This window comes from Pituophis catenifer, unplaced genomic scaffold, assembly GCF_029215685.1.
Source record: "Pituophis catenifer annectens isolate HBS135680 unplaced genomic scaffold, rPitCat1.0.hap2 SCAF_4, whole genome shotgun sequence".
NCBI lineage: Eukaryota > Metazoa > Chordata > Lepidosauria > Squamata > Colubridae > Pituophis > Pituophis catenifer.
In genome coordinates this window covers 69,967,088-69,989,025 of record NW_027256884.1, presented here as the reverse complement: position 1 = coordinate 69,989,025, position 21,938 = coordinate 69,967,088, and the positions used below count along the sequence as shown (strand labels likewise).

Genomic DNA, 21,938 nt, shown 5'->3' with positions numbered 1-21,938 from the left:
CACAACTGAAGAGATCTTACCTAAGTATCATTTTTAATCTAAATATTTCTAAGTTTTTAACTGTTTCCTCTTGTCCTGGAACTCTTGAGGCTAAGTTCTTCAGAGATTTTATTATCATTGACAAAGCATCATTTTTGGCTTCATTCTTAGCTTCTTTCTTCAGTTCATCATCAGTTAAGTTCTCTAAAAACTGTGGGACCATTTCTATAATTGGAAGGAAGTATTTCTTCACTGTATGCAGTGTTAAAAACTCATAGCATTGTCCAAATGGTCTGAAAGAAAGATATCAACGTAAAGGAAAAGCTAGTTTGAAGTAGTAAGTTAAACAGCCATATTTATAATTCATTTCACAAAAATTAATCAAAGCAAAATTTACTATAACTGATTGAAAAATAAACTGTTTAAGCACTTTTAATGGACTGGATTGTTGTGTATGAAATATGAACTGTATTTACAACTTCAGGGTAAATCTGATTGATTACAGTCTTAATACAGGTAACAACTACTGTTTGCCAACCAAAGTTTTAAAAAGTAAAACAGCAAGAAACTCTGTACCCAAGGGAAGTGTTGGGTGGAGCCTAAAGAATGAAGTTAGGAAACAGGTGGGAAGCCATCTCTGATCTCTTCTGCAGAGGTAATCCACAATATTTTTGCTAGGTAATGAAGAAATGTGGAAAGAAAATACAAGCATAGAGGCTAAACTGAGGTAATATGTGTATAACGTATAATCTCTGGAGGGGCAAGACATTGTGTGAGGTGAAGTAGGTAGAACTCTGTGCTGGCACCATTTACTGCATCTATGGAGCAGATGATTTTTAAAGTGCTAGTTCTTATAATATTTCTACTAACTTTGTCCTTATCTTGTTACAACATCTTTGGTGCTGATATAAATCACCTGCTTAGAGTTAGTGGCAATAGAACCTCTACAATAAACTCCAAGTAACTTTGGAAAGTTTGAAACTGTAAACTTCATTTTAGGATATGTCAGGGCATTCAACACTGAATGAAACCTGAAATCAGTTGGTTATAGCACATTACACAAGTCCAAATCCATGGCTATATCTAGTCTGTTCCCAGAAAAGCATGGAAAAAACTAAGCAATTTTGGAACATAGGGAATCCAAGGCAAACGTCACTTAGGAGTTTTGGGGTGGCACAATCTTCCTCACAGTCAGAACATTTTGAAAAAAGTGTATCAAGGCTATATGACTAAGGAGCCTAAAAGTGAAATGAAAAAGAAAATGTAAATGCCATTAAATTTTTAATAATGCAAAATGAAGAGCAAAGAAATGGAGAAGGAAAGCCAGGACTGGAGAAATCACAAACTCACCAATATGACAGAAAAGAAATGAGTGTATTTTTAACAAGACAGAACTATTTATATATATAAATATATAAACCCATATAAATTCATCACTGTGATGGGATGCATTCTATGGAAGAATGAAGTTATTCTTCCTTGCATCCATCTTATCATAGTGATGAGTTCAATAAATCTATTGTCACTCTGATGTTTACTTTTGGGGAAGGGGGAAAATAGAACTTTCAGCAATGATTTTGATAACACATAATTAAGAAAATGTCATTTTTTCGCTTCCGGTTTGCTCTTCGTAGCCACCAGACGGTCTCTCGGGACCGCCAGCCCCTTCGCCTGTAAAGAGCCGCCTGTACAGCGCAAAGGCGGCTCGAAAAACCCCATTTCCAGGAGGAAATGTGGGATAGAGCAGGTGAGTGTAGGTAGAGCTCTCCGTAGCCCCCAGGGTTTTTTTTTTTACTCTTGGGGGCGGGCGGAGGAAGCTCCCTATAGCACTCGCCGCCCGCTCCGGGCGTTGGGAGACTTCTGCCTTTTTGCAGAACAAGGCTACGAAGACAAGCTTCTTAAGATATTTAACAGATTAACTAAAGATGATGAGATTTGGATCTGGACCTGTGACCCTAAATTGCAAATATTAATACTTATTTCGCAAAGGATATTCAACAAAGTAAAAAAGACCTTTTAAAATGGCGATTGCCGAAACTGGAGCAGGGAAGCTGAAAAGAGAAAGTCCTTCCGTTTCTTATTAAGTTACAAAGTAGCAGAATAAATGCTCCTGGTTACATTTGAAGGGATTTGAGCTGGACCTGTGACCCTGAATTGCAAGTATCTCACTTATTTTATAACAATTATTGAAGAAGGAAAAGGAAAAGGAAAAAAGAATCTTTAAAAAGGGCGATTGCCGAGGCTTGAGAAGGGGCTGAAAGGGAGAGTCCTTCCGTTTCCTATTGAGATACAAAGTAGCTGAATAAATATTTTTGGCTACACTTCAAAATAAAGCTCTACTTTTGTGTTTTTTCTCTTCCTGGAGATTTGATATTGATCTTGGTTGGAAAGAGGTTTTTTTTTTTCTCTGCTGCCTCTCTTTTCTTTTTTTTATAAAAAAAATAGTTTGTCTGTGTTGAAACATGGCATTAAAGTCGGACAAACAAGCAATGGGGGGGGATTCCCCCATTAACAAATTACGTGACCAAGTTTTAAAGCTCCAGTCTCAGAAAACTGATTTTAATATAATTGAATTTCTTTTGGAGGAGATTGTAAGAAGGGATGAGATTGTGAATCAGAACTTTGAAAAATTTAAGCAGGAAATTAAAGAATTAGTGCAATTAAAGTTTGATATTCTGGATCGAAAGATTATAAAAATGGTTAATGGTTTTGTAGGATTTATGACTAAGTTGGATGAAAATACTAACTTATTAGAGTCTAAAGTGGAAGAAATTGAGGACAATTTGGATAATAAAATACAAAAAATTGAAAATGATTTGACAAACATTCAAGACAATAGCTCAGAAGAAAAATCTAAAATGGAGGTTGAACAAAAGTCTTGTAATGCAGAAAATTTACAACAACGGATTGAAAGAGAGGTCTTAATGGTGCATTACAATTTTACAGAATATGCGATCAGACTCAGAGGTTTGCAGGAAAATAATAGAGATGATTTAAGGAAAATATCTTCTGAAATTCTGGCTGGGATTTTAAAGGTTCAACCTGAGGAAGTGTTTTGTAGGATTGACAGAGTGTACAGAATAAACTCCTGGATTGCAAAGCAAAGGCAATTGCCTAGAGACGTGGTGATTTATTTTACAGATAAGGAAATTAGGAATAATATTGTGCAAAATTCCTTCAATTCTACTTTGCAATTGTATGGAAGAAAGATATGGATCTACAAAGAGCTCCCCCCCAAGATGTTAATGGAAAGGAAGAAATTTGGTTTTCTGGTGACTGAGTTAAAATACAGAAATATTCCATTTAGGTGGGATGCCCCAGTTGGCATAATATTGAGATATCAAGGAGAAAGATACCAATTAGATACTGTTGAAAAAGCGGAAGAATTTTATCAAAAATTTTTGAAAATGAACTTAACATCTATAGGTACAATACAGGATAAGCAGAAGGAGTTGGAAATAAAGGGAAAACATCGAATTACAGAGGTTGCGGTAGACAAACTGTCTTTGGATTCTCTCGATACTCCAGCTGGATTATCTACAAATATGAGAGAAGCGGCATCTGATTTCAACGTGATGATCCAACAAGATCAGCTTATAAAGCAGAATGAAAACCGATCAGTTGATATACAACTTGTAGAAAGGAAAACAGGATGGAAATTAAACCCACAAAAAGAAAAGAAAAAAAGAAATAGGTCTCATAAAAACAGAAATCTCTAAATTAAGCAACGGTGAAGCCAGTGATTTTAAAAAAATGAATGAATATGTGAAAAGATAGTGGAGGCGAAGTATTGGTTAATATCATCCTGAAGATAGTGACAGACCTCTGCAATGCCGTAATTTTGGGATGTGAAAAGAGCCTTAATCTGTTGGATTTGAATTATCTATTTTGGATTTTTTTTCTTGTATTGATAAATATATTATAACTATTCTGAGCTACAAGGCAAGAGAGTTACGTTGGGGCATGCAGAAGATCTGGTTGTTACCCATTACGATGATGGGAATTAATAATCCTGATGAAAGCCACAATTACAACTATATGGAATACAATTATAATGTCACTCGGGTGGTTGTTTTTATTTTTATATATATATGAGGATATTCATTACTGATGGGGGCAGATGAAGACTGAAGACTTTGAACAAACTGTTGCACCAGGATGCTACGTTACCCAATTATGGATGAGGGACTCAACAATCTAGTGGAAAGACATCAAAGAAGATATTATATGGATTATAAATTTAAAGTTATTGTCTTTTTTTTTTAAATAACGGAATATATGCATATATATATATATATTAGTAGAGTGGGCAGTGGATTGAAGATATTAAGAATTGTTGTGCATGGTAATTTTGTAGGAAAGTGGGTGGAAATATGTTAGTCTACTGATGGATTAGCTTAAGAAAAGGGATGTTTAAGTGATATATTTAGGGTAGTGGAGGAAATGGACAGAGTTGAATAAATGTTAAATTAGGATTTATGGGGAAGGCTGCTTTGAAATGTTATATTAATATACACAAAGAATAAATGTTAAAGTAGGATCTATTATACAGTTTTAAAGTGGAAGGTTGCTTTGAAATGTTGTAATAATACATAGATATAAGTTTTGGGGAGGACAAAAAGGGTAGATTATTGCTAAATTGGGAGTTATAATAATATTATGCTAAACTAGAAGTTATCATACAATGTTATAGCAGACTGCTTTTTTTTTTTTTTTGAAATGTATGGTAAAAGGGGAAAGTAACAATATTAATAATATTTTTAGTAAGTAAGGGTCAGTATATAGAGGAGAGAGTAAGGCGATGGTAAAATATTATGTAATCTGTTATGAATTAGGTTTTTGGTGTGAAGAAGTCACGGGGGGGATGGGTGGCGAGGAGGGGTTAGGGAGGAGGGGGGGAAGGAAAAAAAGGGGGAAAAATTTGTATTTGAAAACTTTTTCAATAAAAAAAAAAAGAAAATGTCATTTTCTCTAAGCAAGATAAATATTTTCTATCAAAATTATTCTATTAAGCTTAAATGAGTATTTAATTAGTGCTTATTTTTTGTGTAATAAAACTAATTTTTAAATATATCTTGAGAATTAATGTATAAGTTAAACTCTACACTACAGAAAGCTGTAAAAACCTTTGGATTATTGCATCATGGTGTACATGGGGCTACCTTTGAAGAGTGTTCGGAAGCTACAACTGATCCAGAACACAGCAGCGCAGACAGTTTTGGTAGCCCATAGGGTAGCACATATAACACCACAGTTATGCAAACTGCACTGGCTGCTGATCTGCTTCCAGGTACAATTCAAGTTTATTACCTTTAAAGCCCTTTATGGCATTGGTCCAGGATATCTGTGGAATAGTCTTTCCCCAATGTGATTGGCCTGCCCCACTCGTGCTGGCAGAAGAGGCCTACTGCAGATCCCATCATTTTGGCTGGTGGGATCCAGAAGAATCTTTTCTGCCGTGGCTCCTGACCTTTGGAACATCTTGCCACAGAAGGTAAATCCCTTTTTAGTCTTCAGGAAATGCCTTAAAACCTGGCTATGCTGGCTAGCATGGTGTCCTGAAGGAGAAGCTGTTAGCTAGAGATGGTTGGTACGTTAACAGAAGGCATCCCATCTCCCCTATAAACCCTTGTTCTTTAATCCATTTTTATATTTATAATTGTTGAATATTTTATTTATAAACTGCTCAGTCACCTGAATCATAAGATGGGCAGCAAATAAATTTGATAAATTTATCCCATTGCGAACAAGTGGTAAAGGTAAGTAGAAGCCACCCCTGGAACAAACTGATATGAACTATCTCTAAATTACCTCTTTTGCAGTCAAAAACTATTTTTGACAGCATATGGGAATAGATAGAAAAACCAGATATTCTGATTTGTTAAGAGAAGAAATGTTTTCTACAGGGTCAAATCCACTATTGGATATAAACCACCGTCCGAGTTTACTTATTAACACTATGTATTCTCATGTTCTTATATTTCAGAACTGTGTAATCTTCTTTGCATTTTGAGAAGTGTGGAAAAGTGCATATAATAGTAACTTTATCATACAATATACAGAAAGATATTTGAATTAAAATGAGTTACTGTTGTTCAGATGACAAATTCCAAACATTTCCTTAGAAGAACTTACTTGATGAGAGCTGCAATAATCTGAACGTTCAGTGCTGATCCACTCATAAAACGATCGTGTAGGATTTGAAATCCATTTAAGGTGCCAAACTTGTTGATGAGATCTACTAGCCAACCCTGCAAAAAATGTTTTCTCCTTTAAAAATAATTTCAACCACCAAGACATATATTTACTTCACAACATATTTGATTGAAATTAGATGCCAGTATCTTTAAATTATTGTTCTTTTACCTTTATCTAGTACTATCTTTTAAACTTCATTGAAATTTGAAAATTTGAAAAATTATATAACATGAAATTCAGTCTTTAATTATGACATTTTAAATGTCAGAATAAGTATTTTTTTTTTTTTTGGTCAGAAACAAAGGCAGGAGGATTATCTTTAAAAATCTATTTATGTTCCATAATCTAATTTAGCTAGAATAAATTTATAAATTGCACTGAGAATAACAAAAACTAATTCAAGCATTCAAGTGCTTTCTCCACAACCACTGTTATTCATTTTAATACTCTGAAAAAGTACTGTTTGCAGTACAAAGAGAAGCTGAATTATCAAAATTGTCAATGATATCATTACTTAAATATCAGACTGAAATCACATTCTAAAAACCCTCTGCATAGGCTTCTGTTGAAATAAGTGCAAAAATTCTAGTTTTTTTGATTCAAATAACAAACCAAAAGAAATCCAGTTCCTGTAGTTTTCCCTTATCTCTGGAAATTACTTTTCAGAGATTTCATCTATAGTTCCAATTTCAATCAGCATACCTTTGGTGACCTTGGGTCTGGAGGACGAGCATAAAGTTCATCTTCAGCTAGCTGAGCTCCAGCAGGAACAGTTTCTGAGGGACGTGTACCATTATAAAGATGGAATTTGCAATGAGGATTTAAGGCCATTGCAAGAAGTTCAAGAAGAGGAAACCAATCTTGGGCCAGCTTTGCCACACAAAGTTCAACAAGGCGATGGGTGTTGTTAATGATACATCTCTATTTAAAAGAAAATGATTTTAGATATGCTGCCTTGTGTTCAAATTCTGCCACTAATCTTATTACAGTAATAAACACAATGTTACACTGCAGTGTGTTTTAGGTTTAAGCTAACAATTACCAAACAAGGGTCCCTGAGGAACTGCAAAATTTTTACAAGGGCCCTGTGACACACACCAAACATGGCAAATAAAACAGAACAGTCACTGCTCTTCTATTCACAACCACTGACCAAAAAATATTCCACTGCCTAGGTAGAAAATCGAAAAGAAAAATACCAGTGGATCAAGGGCAACCCTTTTTTTCCAATGACACTTCTCTCCCATCCAGCATAGACAGTACATGCATGATTTTTCTCTTTAATGGCACTGTTCCTGCATGTCATGGTCAACTCTGACTCAGAGGAGCCTGCTAAGTGAATTTCAGCCTGTGGAAGCTTTGAATATTCAATGACATGAGGTTGGTTCACTCAGCAATCACCAGGACCAGCTGTGCCCACTCCCATAGGATGAGAAACCAGAAAGACCATCCAGACCCACAATACACTTTTTGCAATGGAGGAAACTTGACTTCTCTTATTGAGAAAACCTGCAATGGTACTCAGAACTCTGTGACCTGAGCTCATGCCTGTGGAAAATCCTCCTTGGGACCCCAACTAGCTGATTACCTACCTATGATAGGTATACTGTGCCCAATGATGCTTCTGTCTCCTGCTTTGGACTCCAATTACTGAAAATTTTATTGGCAAATTTCCAAAGATCTGGGGGACTGCTCAAAACTGATGTGAAAGCGAAATTCCCTGTTTGCCACTGCCTGTATTTGAACCATTTAAAGCAGACTTCCTCAACCTTTCCAGCTTTGCGGCCCAGTGGCAGGGGATGGTTCTGTGCAACTGGCGGCCAAGCATGCACGTACAGCTCCATTTGTGTGAGTGGCAGGTATGTGTACACACTGCTTGCGCAAACGGAGTGTGTGTGCATGTGCTCTCCTGCTGCTCATGCAAGTGGGGGTATATACTCTCTCCCACCACTTCCACAGCCTGGTTCCAAATGGCTCAAGGGCCAGTAGTGGGCCACAGCCCAGGGGTTGGGACCCTTGTTTTAAAGCAAAGTCTGCAACCAAATTCCTTTATGTATATCTATGCATCTATTCTGGGTCAAGATCCTGCATTACGCCTACCTGCTATCCTGTAAGCTTCTTCCTCACTTTGGCACAGCTGTTCTCTACCAGTTCCTACTGTTCTCCCTGTCTTTCAACACAGCCACCCAATGACTTTCTGTGCATGTTACATCCCATATTTTTCTTCGTACATTTTCACACCCCATATCGTCAACCCAATGACATGTATACAATTACTATCATGAGGAAGACTGCAAAAAGTTTAATATTAAAAGTATTTCCCTATTCAAAAAATTTGAGAACTATTGGTTTAGAAAGCCAGGGAGTTTGGGAAATTAAATCTCCTTTTTTTAGCACACCGGATTTGCTTATTATCATATATTTATGAGTAACTAACTCCAACTTACATGAATTTCAAATTTCCAGCCACTCACTGCCTCATCTGTAAGTATTTTTGTGAAAGAAATTGTTAACCCATCTCGGAAAAATCGCTGACATGCCTCACTTTTAACATCAAGTCCTATATAAAAAAACAATAAAATTATTGCTATGGAAATTCAATCCTCAAAACACCAATGACAACAGATCATTCAAAATCTTTTTCAAGATTTAAAGCCGTTTGTAGCTTTAGGTATCTATCATACTTTATCAAAATTGAATAAAAGTGCTAGTTTCTTTAGTAAATCTAAAATATTTAACACCACAGGAAAAATCCGAAAACCTGGAAGAAAAAATAATCAGAACACTAATAGCTGGGGATGGAAGGTAGACTTATAAAAACTAAATGTTTTTGAGGGGTTACAAAAGAAACAGGAATACAAAGGTACTAAGGTAATGTCTGTTTAAGACTATTCCCAATTCATATAGGTAGACCATTTTAAAATGTAGCCAGAATTATTTATTATATCCATTTTTCTTAATGTTTTATTTTTCAGCTTACCCTTTTTACTAAGTTCAATAGCAGCTTCTAGAAGAACTTCTAACTCTCCCTTGGGCAACACAGGAACAACCCATCGAGGTCTAGGAAAACGTAAGAATATAATTCATTTTACATTACATCTAGGTTTTCCCCACTCATGTATCCCGAATACATGGGTCATAAATTCAGAAACACTTAGAAAAAATCTGCCATAATTTGATACTGTTCTTTGTAAACAATTCAAGTTTTACGTTCACTCCTTGTTTAGCAACTGAGTTTTGTTCCAACGAACAGGTTGAATACATGACTGAGAGAAGATAGATGCTGTGAAGATCACTGGGTTTCTGTCATTTCATATAAATCAAGTTCTCATACAGCTACACCAGCATTACTCTTATTCCAGCATGCATTGTTGTCATGAATATAAAATTTAGTCATAAATGTACACATTGGTTGGAAAGTATTTTTTTTTTACTTTTTGTCCTATTTCAAATAATCAATAACCAAAGTAGTTGGAAAACAAAAAGTGGATGCATTTGTTTAAAAGCTACTGAAATAAATCCAAAATGCCAACAGAAGTTAACTGCACCACTGTTAGAATTTTTTAAAAATAAAAAAATATTTTTTTTAAAAAACCTGTTGATCATGTCATCCAATTTTGCCAAATCAGTGTGTGGAAATGCAGGCTCTTCATCTTCAAGTTGTGGTGGGGCATCACCTTGACCCTGTTCATCAGGGGGAGTAGCTGGGGAATTCTCATTTGAAGAATCAGGTGAAGAAGTCTGAAATGGAAACTATGGATTTCTATGAACTATTCAAATTCCATCGTTTTTGTTTATAGATTCATATCAACATTTAAACATGACTAAACATTGAGGTTCCTGAAAGGTTAGGAAGATCGATTACCGTTTTCTGTTTATTTAGGTTTTTATATTCAAGATTGCATTAAAACTTAACCATGTGGTAACATTTCCAACTGTGGTCAATGACAGGCCTGCTTGTTCTTCCTACAACCACATGAATACATTTACCACTCTCATTCCACTGCAACAAGTACACTGTTTATTTTCACTTCATTTATCCCAAGTTTGTTTTATAACTTCTGACTACTATAATGGTATCTAGATATATCATTTTTCTTTTTGACACAATACTAAATTTTTTATTTAAAACATTATTCCTTTCCAAAATCAATGAAATTTTAATATGATACCCTTTTCTAATATTGATTGCTGAAAAGTGTGATCATTTTAGGGTCTCTGTATTATCTAACAAATAAAATAGCACTCATGCTATTTACACAAAAGAAATCTTTGATAAAGCTTAGGTTCAGAATCTCATGTATCTAAATACTTTGCATGCCAAGCAAGCCTCCAGGTGAGCAAAAAATTATACCATCTACAACTGTTTCTCTCTTAAGCCCTGCTGATTGCCTCACTGCTTCTTGTATGATTTATACTGTTTATCTTAGCTCAATTTCTCTGTTGGTATATAGAAGCACACATATTGTCCGGAATGGTAACAATCTTCCCAGTCCACTAAATGCATTACTTTTACTGTAGGCTCATCAAAACATTAATACAGTTACCTTTCTTATAGAGTAAAACTGATTAGATTATACTGAACAGCTAAAATACACATCTATTCTCATTTTGGCATTGAACATAGTCATAGAAAACAAAAACATTTGACTAGCAAATCCAATCAGAACTTCTGGAGTCTTGTTTATTAGGCAGTTTAAATTGTGAATATTTTAAAAAAAGAAATTACATTATACCGTGTTTCCCCCAAAATAAGACTGGGTCTTATATTAATTTTTACGGATAGGTCTTATTTTGGGGGGAAATACAGTACTAAATGCCTCCGTCTGCTGATGATCTTAAATGGGGCTTATTTTTGGGGTAGGGCTTATATTACAAGCATCCTGAAAAATCATGCTAGGGCTTATTTGGTTGGGTCTTATTTTTGGGAAAACAGGGTAGATAGTGCTCCCTTACCAAAGTTTATCAGGTCTAGGAACTCCATTGTTAAGTGACATGGTCATAATGATGTCACATAACCCCATGAATTTATGATAGCATTTCTAGCAGTCCCAGTTGCTGTCATTATTAGGCCAATCCTTGCAGGCACAGTGTCCCACAGATACACAATTATGATCTGTGATCTCTTCACAGCTTTCCCATTAACTTTGCTTGTCAGAAGCGAGCAGTGAAGGTTGAAAATGAAAATCATGTGATCACGGGACACTGCAATATTGTAACTATAACCCAGTTGCCAAAGGCCCAAATCACTATATGACCCAGGAAAGCTACAATGGCCACAACTATTAGGACCTGTTGTTAAGTCCCATTCATTTAGCACTATGGTAATTTAGAACAGTTGCTGAATGGACATTAAGCAAGAATTATCTATATTTGCAACCAACAGTAGCCTCCGATTATCAATTCTGAATTTCATATAACAGCAAGAATTGTAAAATAACTAATTAGAACTCTCTGTTATATTCAGATGAAGTATGTATATTGCAAAGACATATTTAACATACCTGATTCTGCTGGATAGGAGGCTGGGACTGTCCATCAGGAGCCTGTCCCTGACTGTCATTCCCTCCTACTGGAGAGCCACGAGTCGTGGCTGTCATACTCGAAACAGGGCAGATTTTTGCAATTTTGTCTGCTTATGTAGTTGTTGAGAGAGAAAAACTTATAGTCGGCTTAATAAAGTTGAAGTACCAGCGTAGATCTGTTTTAAAAAGCTCCAACTCAAGAACAAGCCATCTTGCAGAGACCATTGCATAATCTGAAAGATAATTCAATATATCATGTTATTTTAAATATTATCCTGAAGATATAAAAATGTCATTTGAGGAAAAACATTCTCTGTTTCTTATAAATCCAACAAGAGTCCCAAATAAAAAAAGAAATATTATATTTCTCCAGAACTAAACAATTAGAATGAATTTACTCCATAAGGTTCAATTTTATGACCCAACCATCTTTCTTTTCTCTTGTATCTGTTTTATATTTTAGGAAAACATAATTTGGCATTGTAAAAACAACACTGTATCATCACGGAATACTTAGAAATGTTAATCCATGGCCAACACTGGGCTACTTTTAATTAGTGGTTCCTTACTGATTCTCCTGATAAGGCTCCATTTCAATATGAAAGTAAAATATATGTGTCCAGCCAACCTCTGCTGATCTAAAATGTTAACGAGAACCAAATGGATGCAAGACCATCAGAAAATATTAGGACTGTATGGTAGACTCAGAAGTCAAAACAAAACAAAAAAACTCAGAACCAAGCAATAGCGAATCCCTTACATACTGTTGCCAAGACAATTCCACAGATGTGTCCAAAATATCATAGGAGACTACCTTAACTTGAAAGAGACTTTAACATGTAGAATACCGGTAGTCCTCAACTTATGACAAATCTCCCCAGGGCTACTTATGATCAAAGTTCCAACAACTGTCTCCTGGGTCATATAATCTCAATTCAGCACTTGGCAACTGTACATGAAAGTCAGTTGACAAGATTTGAGCAATCTATATTCAACTATTAAACCAAATGGTTTAAGTTTACTAGAAGCATTTAAAATAGACACGAGACTGCGCTAAAACATATTCAAAATCTCTCCAGTGGCACAATCCTTTTTCTATACATGCTGCAAGATATCAACATGAGTATGCCATATTAGAATTATTTAATAAGTATTTTATTTGAATTGGTACACACCAATCCACAGAATGGCAAAAACTAATCATTCTGATGTTTACAACATATTTTGAGCTGTATTCACTCGTCCTACCATGTCAAAGCATTTTAATGAAGGCTACAGAACAAATTTAGGTGGATACAGACAAGTAGTCTTCTACTTATGACTGGTTACTTCACAAGTATTCAAAGTTATGACAGAAATTTCTGAAGGTACTTACAACCCGGGTTCAAGGTTCTGACAACTGTGCACACCATGATCACACGACCGCACTTACAGGGCTCAGCAACCAGGCTGCATTTACAGCCATTTGTAGCATCCTGCAGAGATGTGACTACATTTTAGGACAGTTTTGCCCCAAACTGGCATGTACTTTCCATTTTGGGCAGAAAAACTGTGTCCATAGTGAACTACTGGTTTGCTTTGCATCTACCACATTTGTTTTATGGCTGCAAAAAAAGGTGATAATATCAGGTTGACCACATAGGTGACTCAATTTATGACCATCACAAGTTACAACAATGATGGGCTGGGTCCATTACAGCTGGAACTCAAATATTACCTATAGATGGTTTCAGTGTTTACTAATGCAAATAATCCAAAATAGTCTAAAGACAAACTATAACATTTATATCAGAAAGACAAAACTAAAAGTAAATTGCTTGCTTATACCAGTGGTTCTTGTTAACAGTTCAACAACAGTCTGAATCTGTAACAGTTCTGAATGGGAAGTAGTTATGACTGGTGTTCAAAGTTCTGGCCAGAACAGTGCCCCTGCGATCACATGACTTCAATCCAGGCGCTTGGCAGATAGTTTGGATTTCTGACTGTCACAGCATCCCACAGACCCATGAATGCTAGCTGCAACCTTCCCTGCTGGCACAATCACAATTTCTCACAAGCAGAGGGAATATGGAAGCTGGCAGGAAGCCGTAATCATGTGAAATCCTCAATTAACAGTGTAATGGAGACTGCTGGAACTGTCATTCATTAAGCAGTGTGATCATGTGACATTGTACTTTATGACCACATCACTTAGCAATGGCAGTTTCAGTTCAAATTACCATTATTAATTGAGGACTATCTGTATTTTCTAAGATAAACTTCCTCCCCAAAATTACGTAAGACTATTCTATTGTTTCAAATATTAGTAATTTTGGAGATTCAAGATTAAATTCAAAAGGTATTTGTTTTCCTTATATACAGTACATGCAATACAGGTAGTCCTCGACTTACAACCACAATTGAGCCCAACATTTTTGTTGCTAAGCAAGACAGTTGTTAAGTGAGTTTTCCATTTTACAACCTTTCTTGCCACAATTGTTAAGTGTATCACAGCAGTTATTAAATTGGTAACACACTTAAGTGAATTTGGCTTCCCCATTGACTTTGCTTCTCAGAAGCCTGCAAAAGGTGATCACATGATCTCAGAACAGTGTAATTGTAATAAATACAGTACATGTCAACTGCCAAGCATCCAAATTTTGATCACGTGACCATCGGGATACTACAATGATCATAAGTGTGAAAACTGGTCATAAAGTCACTTTTTTCAGTGCTGTTGTATCTTTGAATGGTCGTTAAAGGAATGGTTGTAAATTGAGGACTACTTGTATCAGGTTTTGGACTGGAACCAGAGAAACTCAGGATTTACCCATAGCAGTTCACTGGTGATTTTGAGCCATTTACTGTTTCTCAGCCCAACCCAGTGGTATTTGAGTTTGTGAACCTGTTTGAATTTTCAGCATTTCTGCATGAACTAATTCAAGGCAGCTTTTGACAACATCTCAAAGCTAAGACTTTGGGACACCCTGAGCAGATCCTCCAGATAAAGGTGAAATGCTTTAAACACTTGGGCATAGTATTTGCCTAATGCTTTAAATCAGGCCTGTCAAACTGGTAGCCCTTGGGCCAGCCCAGCTCCACAAAGGCAAAAAACATTATGATACATCACAATACAGCCCATGATGCGATTGGGTTTGACACCCCTGTTTTAAACACTTGGGCATAGGCCTCAAGAAAATTAACTGTCCAGGTGCAAATTATCTCTCTTCTACTGCCCAAAAGAGCATACAAGCAATAATTACAGTTCATAGACAACAAGGGGCAAATTATATCCCAGCAGCAGTTACAGTTTACAGCTAAAACAGCTGCCCAACTATTATATGGTATACAATTTGGGCCATACATAAACTTGAAGGCTTATGAAGCCGTCCAATCAAATTTTCTCAAGATCTTGTTTGGCACCCCAAAATGCACCCCAATGAAGTACCGAGGCTTGAAGCCAATGTGCCAAGTATTAAGGCTCAAGCCTGGACCAGGATCCTTACCTCAGGTCTTAGAATCATGTCTGAGCCTATAGGCCTGATGCCTTTGCTGTCAGACAATTACCAATTCCATTGGCACTGTACCTGCATAGAACTCTGCTGTCTTGGCCTCTCTCCTGAATATGTAGAGCGATTAACCCTGATTTGGAGAAGGCCAAATCAATAGTAAAAGAGTGAATTAGAGACACATCAATAAAATGATATCACTGTGAAAGTAAAGCAAATAGCAATAGCACTTAGACTTATATACCGCTTCACACTGCTTTACAGAGTCAGCATATTGCCCCCAACAATCTGGGTCCTCATTTTACCCACCTCGGAAGGATGGAAGGCTAAGTCAACCTTGAGCCCGGTGAGACCCGAACTGCCAAACTGCTGGCAGCCAGTGATCAGCAGAAGTAGCCTGCAGTACTGCATTCTAATCACTGCGCCACTGCGGCTCATAGATGTGCCTTTTTTAGAACATGCACGTTTTGATGCGTTTCCATGAGCCCTACTGGAGGGAAGAATTCCCAGGACCCTTATTCACAGAGACTTTGCCTTTGTAGTTCTAGGGAAGCAGAAACTCCCAGCTACTTCTCATACGGTGCCCCTTGCACAATGCCTCAAGACTTGCTTTGATTACACCAATCATTTACAAATGTGTGGGCCATACAGATAAATTTTATGATTATTATTTTTTAAGGAACACTAACTCATTAGGTGGCCATTTTTTCACCAAGTCACATAACTGCACAGTTTTTTTTAAATAAGACATGCTGTTTTATTATCCCATTGTTTTTCCCCTTCCCTAACAACTGATTGTTCTATTAAACCATTCTTTCTTTTAGTGTACTTTTTAAATTGTAAAGGATGGTCAAAGAACATAATAAAGATATTTGATTTGAACATTGAAAAATGCAGTTCTTTTGATGTATCTGTGAAGAGCCCTCCTGATGTCCAATGTGTGCCATCATTCTTCTAAGGGATGATTAGGTCCCAGACAAAAATCGGGCAAAATGATCTCCTGGGCCCTATGGAACCAGTTCATCTTGGGCAGAAAGGAGGGATTTAAACGCAGAACCACCCTGTCTGAACGGAAAATACAAAGATCCTCATGTACTGATAAGGCCGCTAATTCTGAGATCCTCCTGGCTGAAGTTATGGCCATGAAGAAGGCGACCTTAAGGGTCAAGTACCGGAGGCTAGAGGTCCTCAACGACTCAAATGATGTGGAAGTAAGTGCCTGGAGCACTAAGGCCAGGTCCCACGTGGGATAACGATGCACCACCGGAGGCTTCAGGTTAGCAACCCCTTTGAGAAAGCTGCCGATCCTTGGATGGTGAGTGAGGGGTTGCAGATTCTCACAGGTCAATACTGTGGACAAAGCTGCCACCTGTCTCCTAAGGGTGTTGGGAAACAGACCCCTGTCCAATCCGGTTTGCAGAAGGTCCAGTATCTCTGGGACCGATGCCACTAATAGGTCAATGTGTCCCTTAGAACACCATTGACAGAAAGCTGACCAAGTTGCATTGTAAATCCTATTTATTGAGGGCCGTCTGGAAGCCTGGATGGTCTGAATCACTTTCCCAGAGAGCTTGTCTCTCCTCAGGAGGTTCCTCTCAAGTGCCAGATGGTCAACTGGAGCCACTGAGGCTCCGGATGGACCACGACCCCCTGGTTGAGGGAAATCTTGTCCCGGGGAATTCTCCAGGGACGGGAGACTGAGAGGCTGACCAGATCGGCATACCAGGGGAGTCTGGGGCAATGCGGGGTGAGAAAAAGAATCTCCGCCCTTTCCTCTAACACCTTCCTGATGACCCTTGGGATGAGGGGAATTGGAGGAAAACGTAGAGCAGATCCTGAGGCCAAGGACTACAGAGAGCATTGACCCCTTCCACCCCTGGTGTTGCGAACCTGGAAAAGAACCTCGGCAACTGGGTGTTCATCGAGTGAGCAAATACATCCACTATCGGGTGGCCTAATCTCTCACACAGTTTGTTGAAGAGATCCGTATGCAGGAACCACTCTGATTGGTCTATTGTCGTCCTGCTCAACCAATCTGCCTGTATATTTGTTATCCCAGATATACGCTCTGCTCTGATGGACAGCGTGTGTCTCTCCGCCCAGAGCCCTAACTTCTCCATCCCTGTCGTGAGAGATTTGGAGTGTGTGCCCCCCTCCCGATTTATGTGAGCCTTGGCGGCCACATTGTCTGTTAAGATTAGAACATGGTGTCCTGCCACTGCTTCCTGGAAATGACGTAGGACCAGGTGGACTGCCCGGAGCTCTAGCCAATTTATATTGTTCTTGAGGTCTGCCAGAGACCACCGTCCCTGGACCACCTGGGATTGGCGCCCCAGCCAAAGAGGGTTGTGTCTGATGTTAAGAGTGATGCGTTGGGGCTCCTTGAAGGCGCATCCCTTCCTTATGGCTCATGATGTCCATCAGTGGAAGGAGCGGAGGATCTTCGGTGGCTGTTTCCGGCCCTCTGATGGGGCAGAAGAAACCACTGGAGCATCCTGGCATGCAGTGGTGCCCAAGGCACGATCGTTATGCAAGAGATCATCCTCCCCAGGAGCTGTGAGAGGAGATCCAAAGATACTGACCGTAGACACCGGATCCGGTCCACTAAGGACTTTATACTTTCCTGGCGATCCGGAGAAAGGTATACTTCGCATGATTTGGAGTCTATCACTGTGCCCAAATGTAGAAGGCGGGTGGTGGGAACCAGATGGCTCTTTTCTGTATTTACAGAAAATCTGTGGTCTTGAAGAGTCCGTATTACGGTCTGGAGATACTGTTCAACTTGAGATGGTGAGATTGACTCTCAAAACGTCATCTAGATAGCACTGTAACCTTACTGGAAGTGCTCTAATGTTTCCTGTCACCGCTGCCAACAACTTCGTGAAGGTCCTGGGGGCCGACGACAGACCAAATGGCAGGGCCCGGTATTGAAAGTAATGTCCTGTGTATGAGAACCGCAGGAACCTTCGATGGGAAGGACGAATGGGGACATGTAGGTAGGCTTCCTTGAGGTCTATCGATGTTAACAGGTTGCCTTCTCTATTGCAGCCCAAGATGGATTGAAGGGACTGTATCTTGAAGCGTTTGTACACCACATAAGCGTTGAGCTTTTTCAAATCTAAAATACCTCTCCAGCCCCACAAACCCTTCTTCATGAGGAAGAGGATGGAATAAAACCCCAGTCCCTCCTGACCTTTGGGAACCGGCTCAATGCCATGGATATCTAACAAATGTTGGACCTCAGCTTCCATCAAGTTTCTTTTTGCAATGTTCATGGAGACTGGACAATGGATGAAGCGGTTTGGAGGGTTGGAGAGGAATTCCAGTGCGAGTCCCAGTCGCACTGTCTGTAGGACCCACGTGTCTGTTGTGGTCCTTTCCCATTGGCATGTAAAAAATTGCAGTCAATCACCAATGGGGAGGTTGGAATGGTAGTCATTTTCCTTGACAAAATGGCCTACTGCTGGACCCTCGAAAGGGCTGCTTGGCCGGAAGTTGCCTTCTCCCCGTCATGATAGGTAGATCTATCTGGAAACCTTTCGTGTCCCTGGGAATAGGACCACTGAAACTGTGGGGTGCTAGGACCAGAGTCGGCCGATCGAAATGGCTGCCTTTGGTAACAAAGCGAAGGCCTACGGTCCGCTTTCCTGGTCATGTAGGGCATGATCTTCCTTTTGTCCTTATTCACTATAAGGATAGGATCTAATGCCTCCCCAAATACATTGGCTCCTTTGTAGGGAGCTGAAGCCAACCTCCATTTGGAGTGCATGTCTCCCTGCCAGTGGCAGAGCCAAAGCAGGCGACGCAATGTAACAGTAGAAGCCAGAGCTCTAGAGCAAATTTAGCCACGTTGAGTGTAGCATCGGCCGAAAACTTAGTAGCTGCCATCAATTTGTTAACATCCTGATGCAGCCTGGTTTCTTCAGGAGGAAGCCTAGCTTGCATCTGGCAAAGCCAGATCAAGGAAGCTTGATTAAAGAAGGAAGCTGCTGTTGCTGATCTGATTGGCCAGGCAGCCGCCTGATGCGTCTTGCGGAGGACCAATTCCACTTTCTTATCCTCTGCCTTTAATCTCTCAGCAATGTCAGCGGGCAGGATGGCCAATGATGTAAGAGTTGCCACCGGAGCATCCATTGTTGGTAATTGGAGGAACTCCTCAAGATCTGGGTCTACACTGTAAAGCCTCCCGTCATTCCCACTGGGGGCTCCGATGGAGCACTGCAAATCCGGCCGCACTCTCCAGCTGCACCCAAAAACTGGTGCAAGATAGAATGCCCTGATCTCCTAGCGCTGTTTGCAGAAGCAAAACCAGCAAGCAACCAGATATGTTCCTGAGCGCAAAAGGGGTAGCGCCACTGCGCCTCACTCCAAGCCGTGCCTCACAGCTAATTCAAAATGACGTGAGAACGGCGATTCCGGCTCTCCCAGGGCTGCGCAGCCAAATCAAAACTGAAAACTTCAGAGTATGACTGCACGAGCCGGACAGTGACCCTGGAGCCGCCCCCCAAGACTGGAGATTGAAAAGGGTGGTGGCAGTTGTGCCGGTGGACCGGTAAACCAGCTCACTCACTCACCAGCAGCGATAATGGTGGAGGAGCCAGCTTCTGCACTCATGGGGGGATCTCCGAAGAAAGAGTTGGCCCCGGATTTGCTGCCTCCAATCCAAGGTCTTCTGGGCAGTGGTGGTCTTGCCAGGGGCGACCAGCACACTCACCCGCAACGTGCAGATTGAATTTGGTGAGTAAAAGCCCTGAAACTGAAATCTTCCTCTGCCTGCTCCCCTGACTAGACTCTTATTTTGAAGAATCCAAGCGTGATCCTTGCTTAGAGCTGAATTACTGGAGCAAACTTCTCCACGTCTCTTGGCTGGACTGAGTTGGAAAACTGGAGCTCAGCCGAGCAGAGGAGGCGTGGCCAAGAAAGTTCTAGCAACTCAGTCTCTGGCAATAGGATGGAAGTCAACCCATGCTTGGATTCTCCAAGCAGTGCACTGGAGAATAGCTAATGTATTACCTATTTGTGGTTTATCTGAATGCAATAAGCATGCTATTTTGATTGGCTTTGTTGGAAAAACTACAATGTAAGAAGGCTATGAATTGTTTAGAACTATCCATAAACTTCAAATACAGTGACCTAAATGTAACCAGAGTTTGTTTATATATTGATAAAGTATTACAAAAACACTAAAAACAATATATCTTTTCATGTATTTATTGTATCTATTGAGCCAACACTGTCTTTGTTGAATAAAATATATACCTTAGATTTAGAAATCATTTAGCAACAATGACTTTGGCCAATGTTTCCTGTATATGTCAATCAAGCTTCTATAGGGTTTTAAAAATAACACAGCACTTTGTATCAGATCCGGAAGCGTATCTGTTAAGTTGCTGCATATTATGCAGCAACTTAACAACTGATGTGGTATTATGCTAGTGAGATACTGCTGCCAATAATCTAGTCACCACATTCTGTACCAGCTGTAGCTTCCATGTTATTTCCAAAGGCAACACATTAGAATTGAGTGGGGACTGATGATCCAAATAAGGGGGTAATTGTCACACTAGCTGAAGCTGGCAAATGTCCCCCTGCTTTACAGAAATCGAGAATTTAGAAACGCTCTAAAGAAAATGGACCACCGTCATTCAGGGACAGTGAACCTATGATATGGCTTTTCTTTTTTCTCAGATTAGGTAATTAGACTTTCTCTCTAAATGTAATCTGCTGATAAATATTTTTCTTCATCAAAGATAACAAGCCTCTTCAGAAGCCCTTCTGTGGATTGCTATTTTTTTTTCTTGATTTGCATAATCTGCTGCATAAAACTTCTCTATTAGCACCGAAATATAAAAGTCATACAACAACCTTTTATGTTTATTCTGCAGGTTAACTTTTGGATGCATATCAAACCAACAAACCAAAGAGACATAGCTTCCAAACCTAGTGCTTTTCAAACTTCTTAAAGTTTCAGTATCTTTTAATTTAAAAGTTACCCTGTTAACAAAGCTGTAATCAAGAGACAAAATTCTAGTGATAGAAAATTGGCTGTGATTAGTTGAACATCAAGCAGCTCCTACTCTCTCGTGAGTCCCATTAAATTCTCAGTCAAAAGGGCACTGCCAGAGGATGCATTCATGGTATTAAATAAGCCTTAAAACATACTGGGTTATACAAAGCATCTATTACTACTTATTTATCTTAAACAAAATAATATTTTCACAATTTTAATCTTAAAATGGAAGAAGTTTAATTAATTCTTACACAGACTCCACATTAAGTTTGCAACTTTAAAGACACACAAGAAAATAAAAACCAAAATCAATAGAATGCAATTCTGCAATTCTAAAATAATTCACATGATTTTAATATATATTGGAAATTGATGATCAAATTCGTTTTATTGTTCTTGCATTATTCCGTAAGTCCACACAATTAATTTATAATGAAGAATATGATAGGAATTTCCTTTTAAAATGAAGCAACGTAAGTCAACAAATAAATAAAACTTTCAAAGTTACTGTCCGCTTTAAACACCATGAAATGACCTTGTTGGAATGACCTTTTTCATCCTTAGAGGATCCTGAAGTAGAATGAAAGAGCAGATATATTTGAATCATTCAAAGCAAAGATGCTATGCACCAATACTTTTAGAAAACAAAATAAAATCATAACATATATCCTCAACAAAGGTTCGGTAAAAGGTGTGTACAAAATAGAAAATGTGCTTCGTACCTTGGGACTAAACATC

At 38.8% G+C, this 21,938-nt stretch overlaps 1 protein-coding gene across 1 annotated transcript in view; it reads right to left on the bottom strand.

The window, feature by feature from the left end:
- USP9X (ubiquitin specific peptidase 9 X-linked) overlaps positions 1-21,938 on the bottom strand; it is a 121,886-nt gene that overhangs the window by 73,412 nt on the left and 26,536 nt on the right. Inside the window, exons 3-9 of the mRNA XM_070944225.1 lie at positions 11,682-11,935; positions 9,773-9,918; positions 9,158-9,237; positions 8,625-8,737; positions 6,880-7,098; positions 6,115-6,230; positions 21-272 (exon numbers count right to left, since the gene is read on the bottom strand). Coding sequence (XP_070800326.1) covers positions 21-272; positions 6,115-6,230; positions 6,880-7,098; positions 8,625-8,737; positions 9,158-9,237; positions 9,773-9,918; positions 11,682-11,777 — 1,022 coding nt within the window. The 5' untranslated portion in view covers positions 11,778-11,935. The remainder of the gene's footprint in view (positions 1-20; positions 273-6,114; positions 6,231-6,879; positions 7,099-8,624; positions 8,738-9,157; positions 9,238-9,772; positions 9,919-11,681; positions 11,936-21,938) is intronic.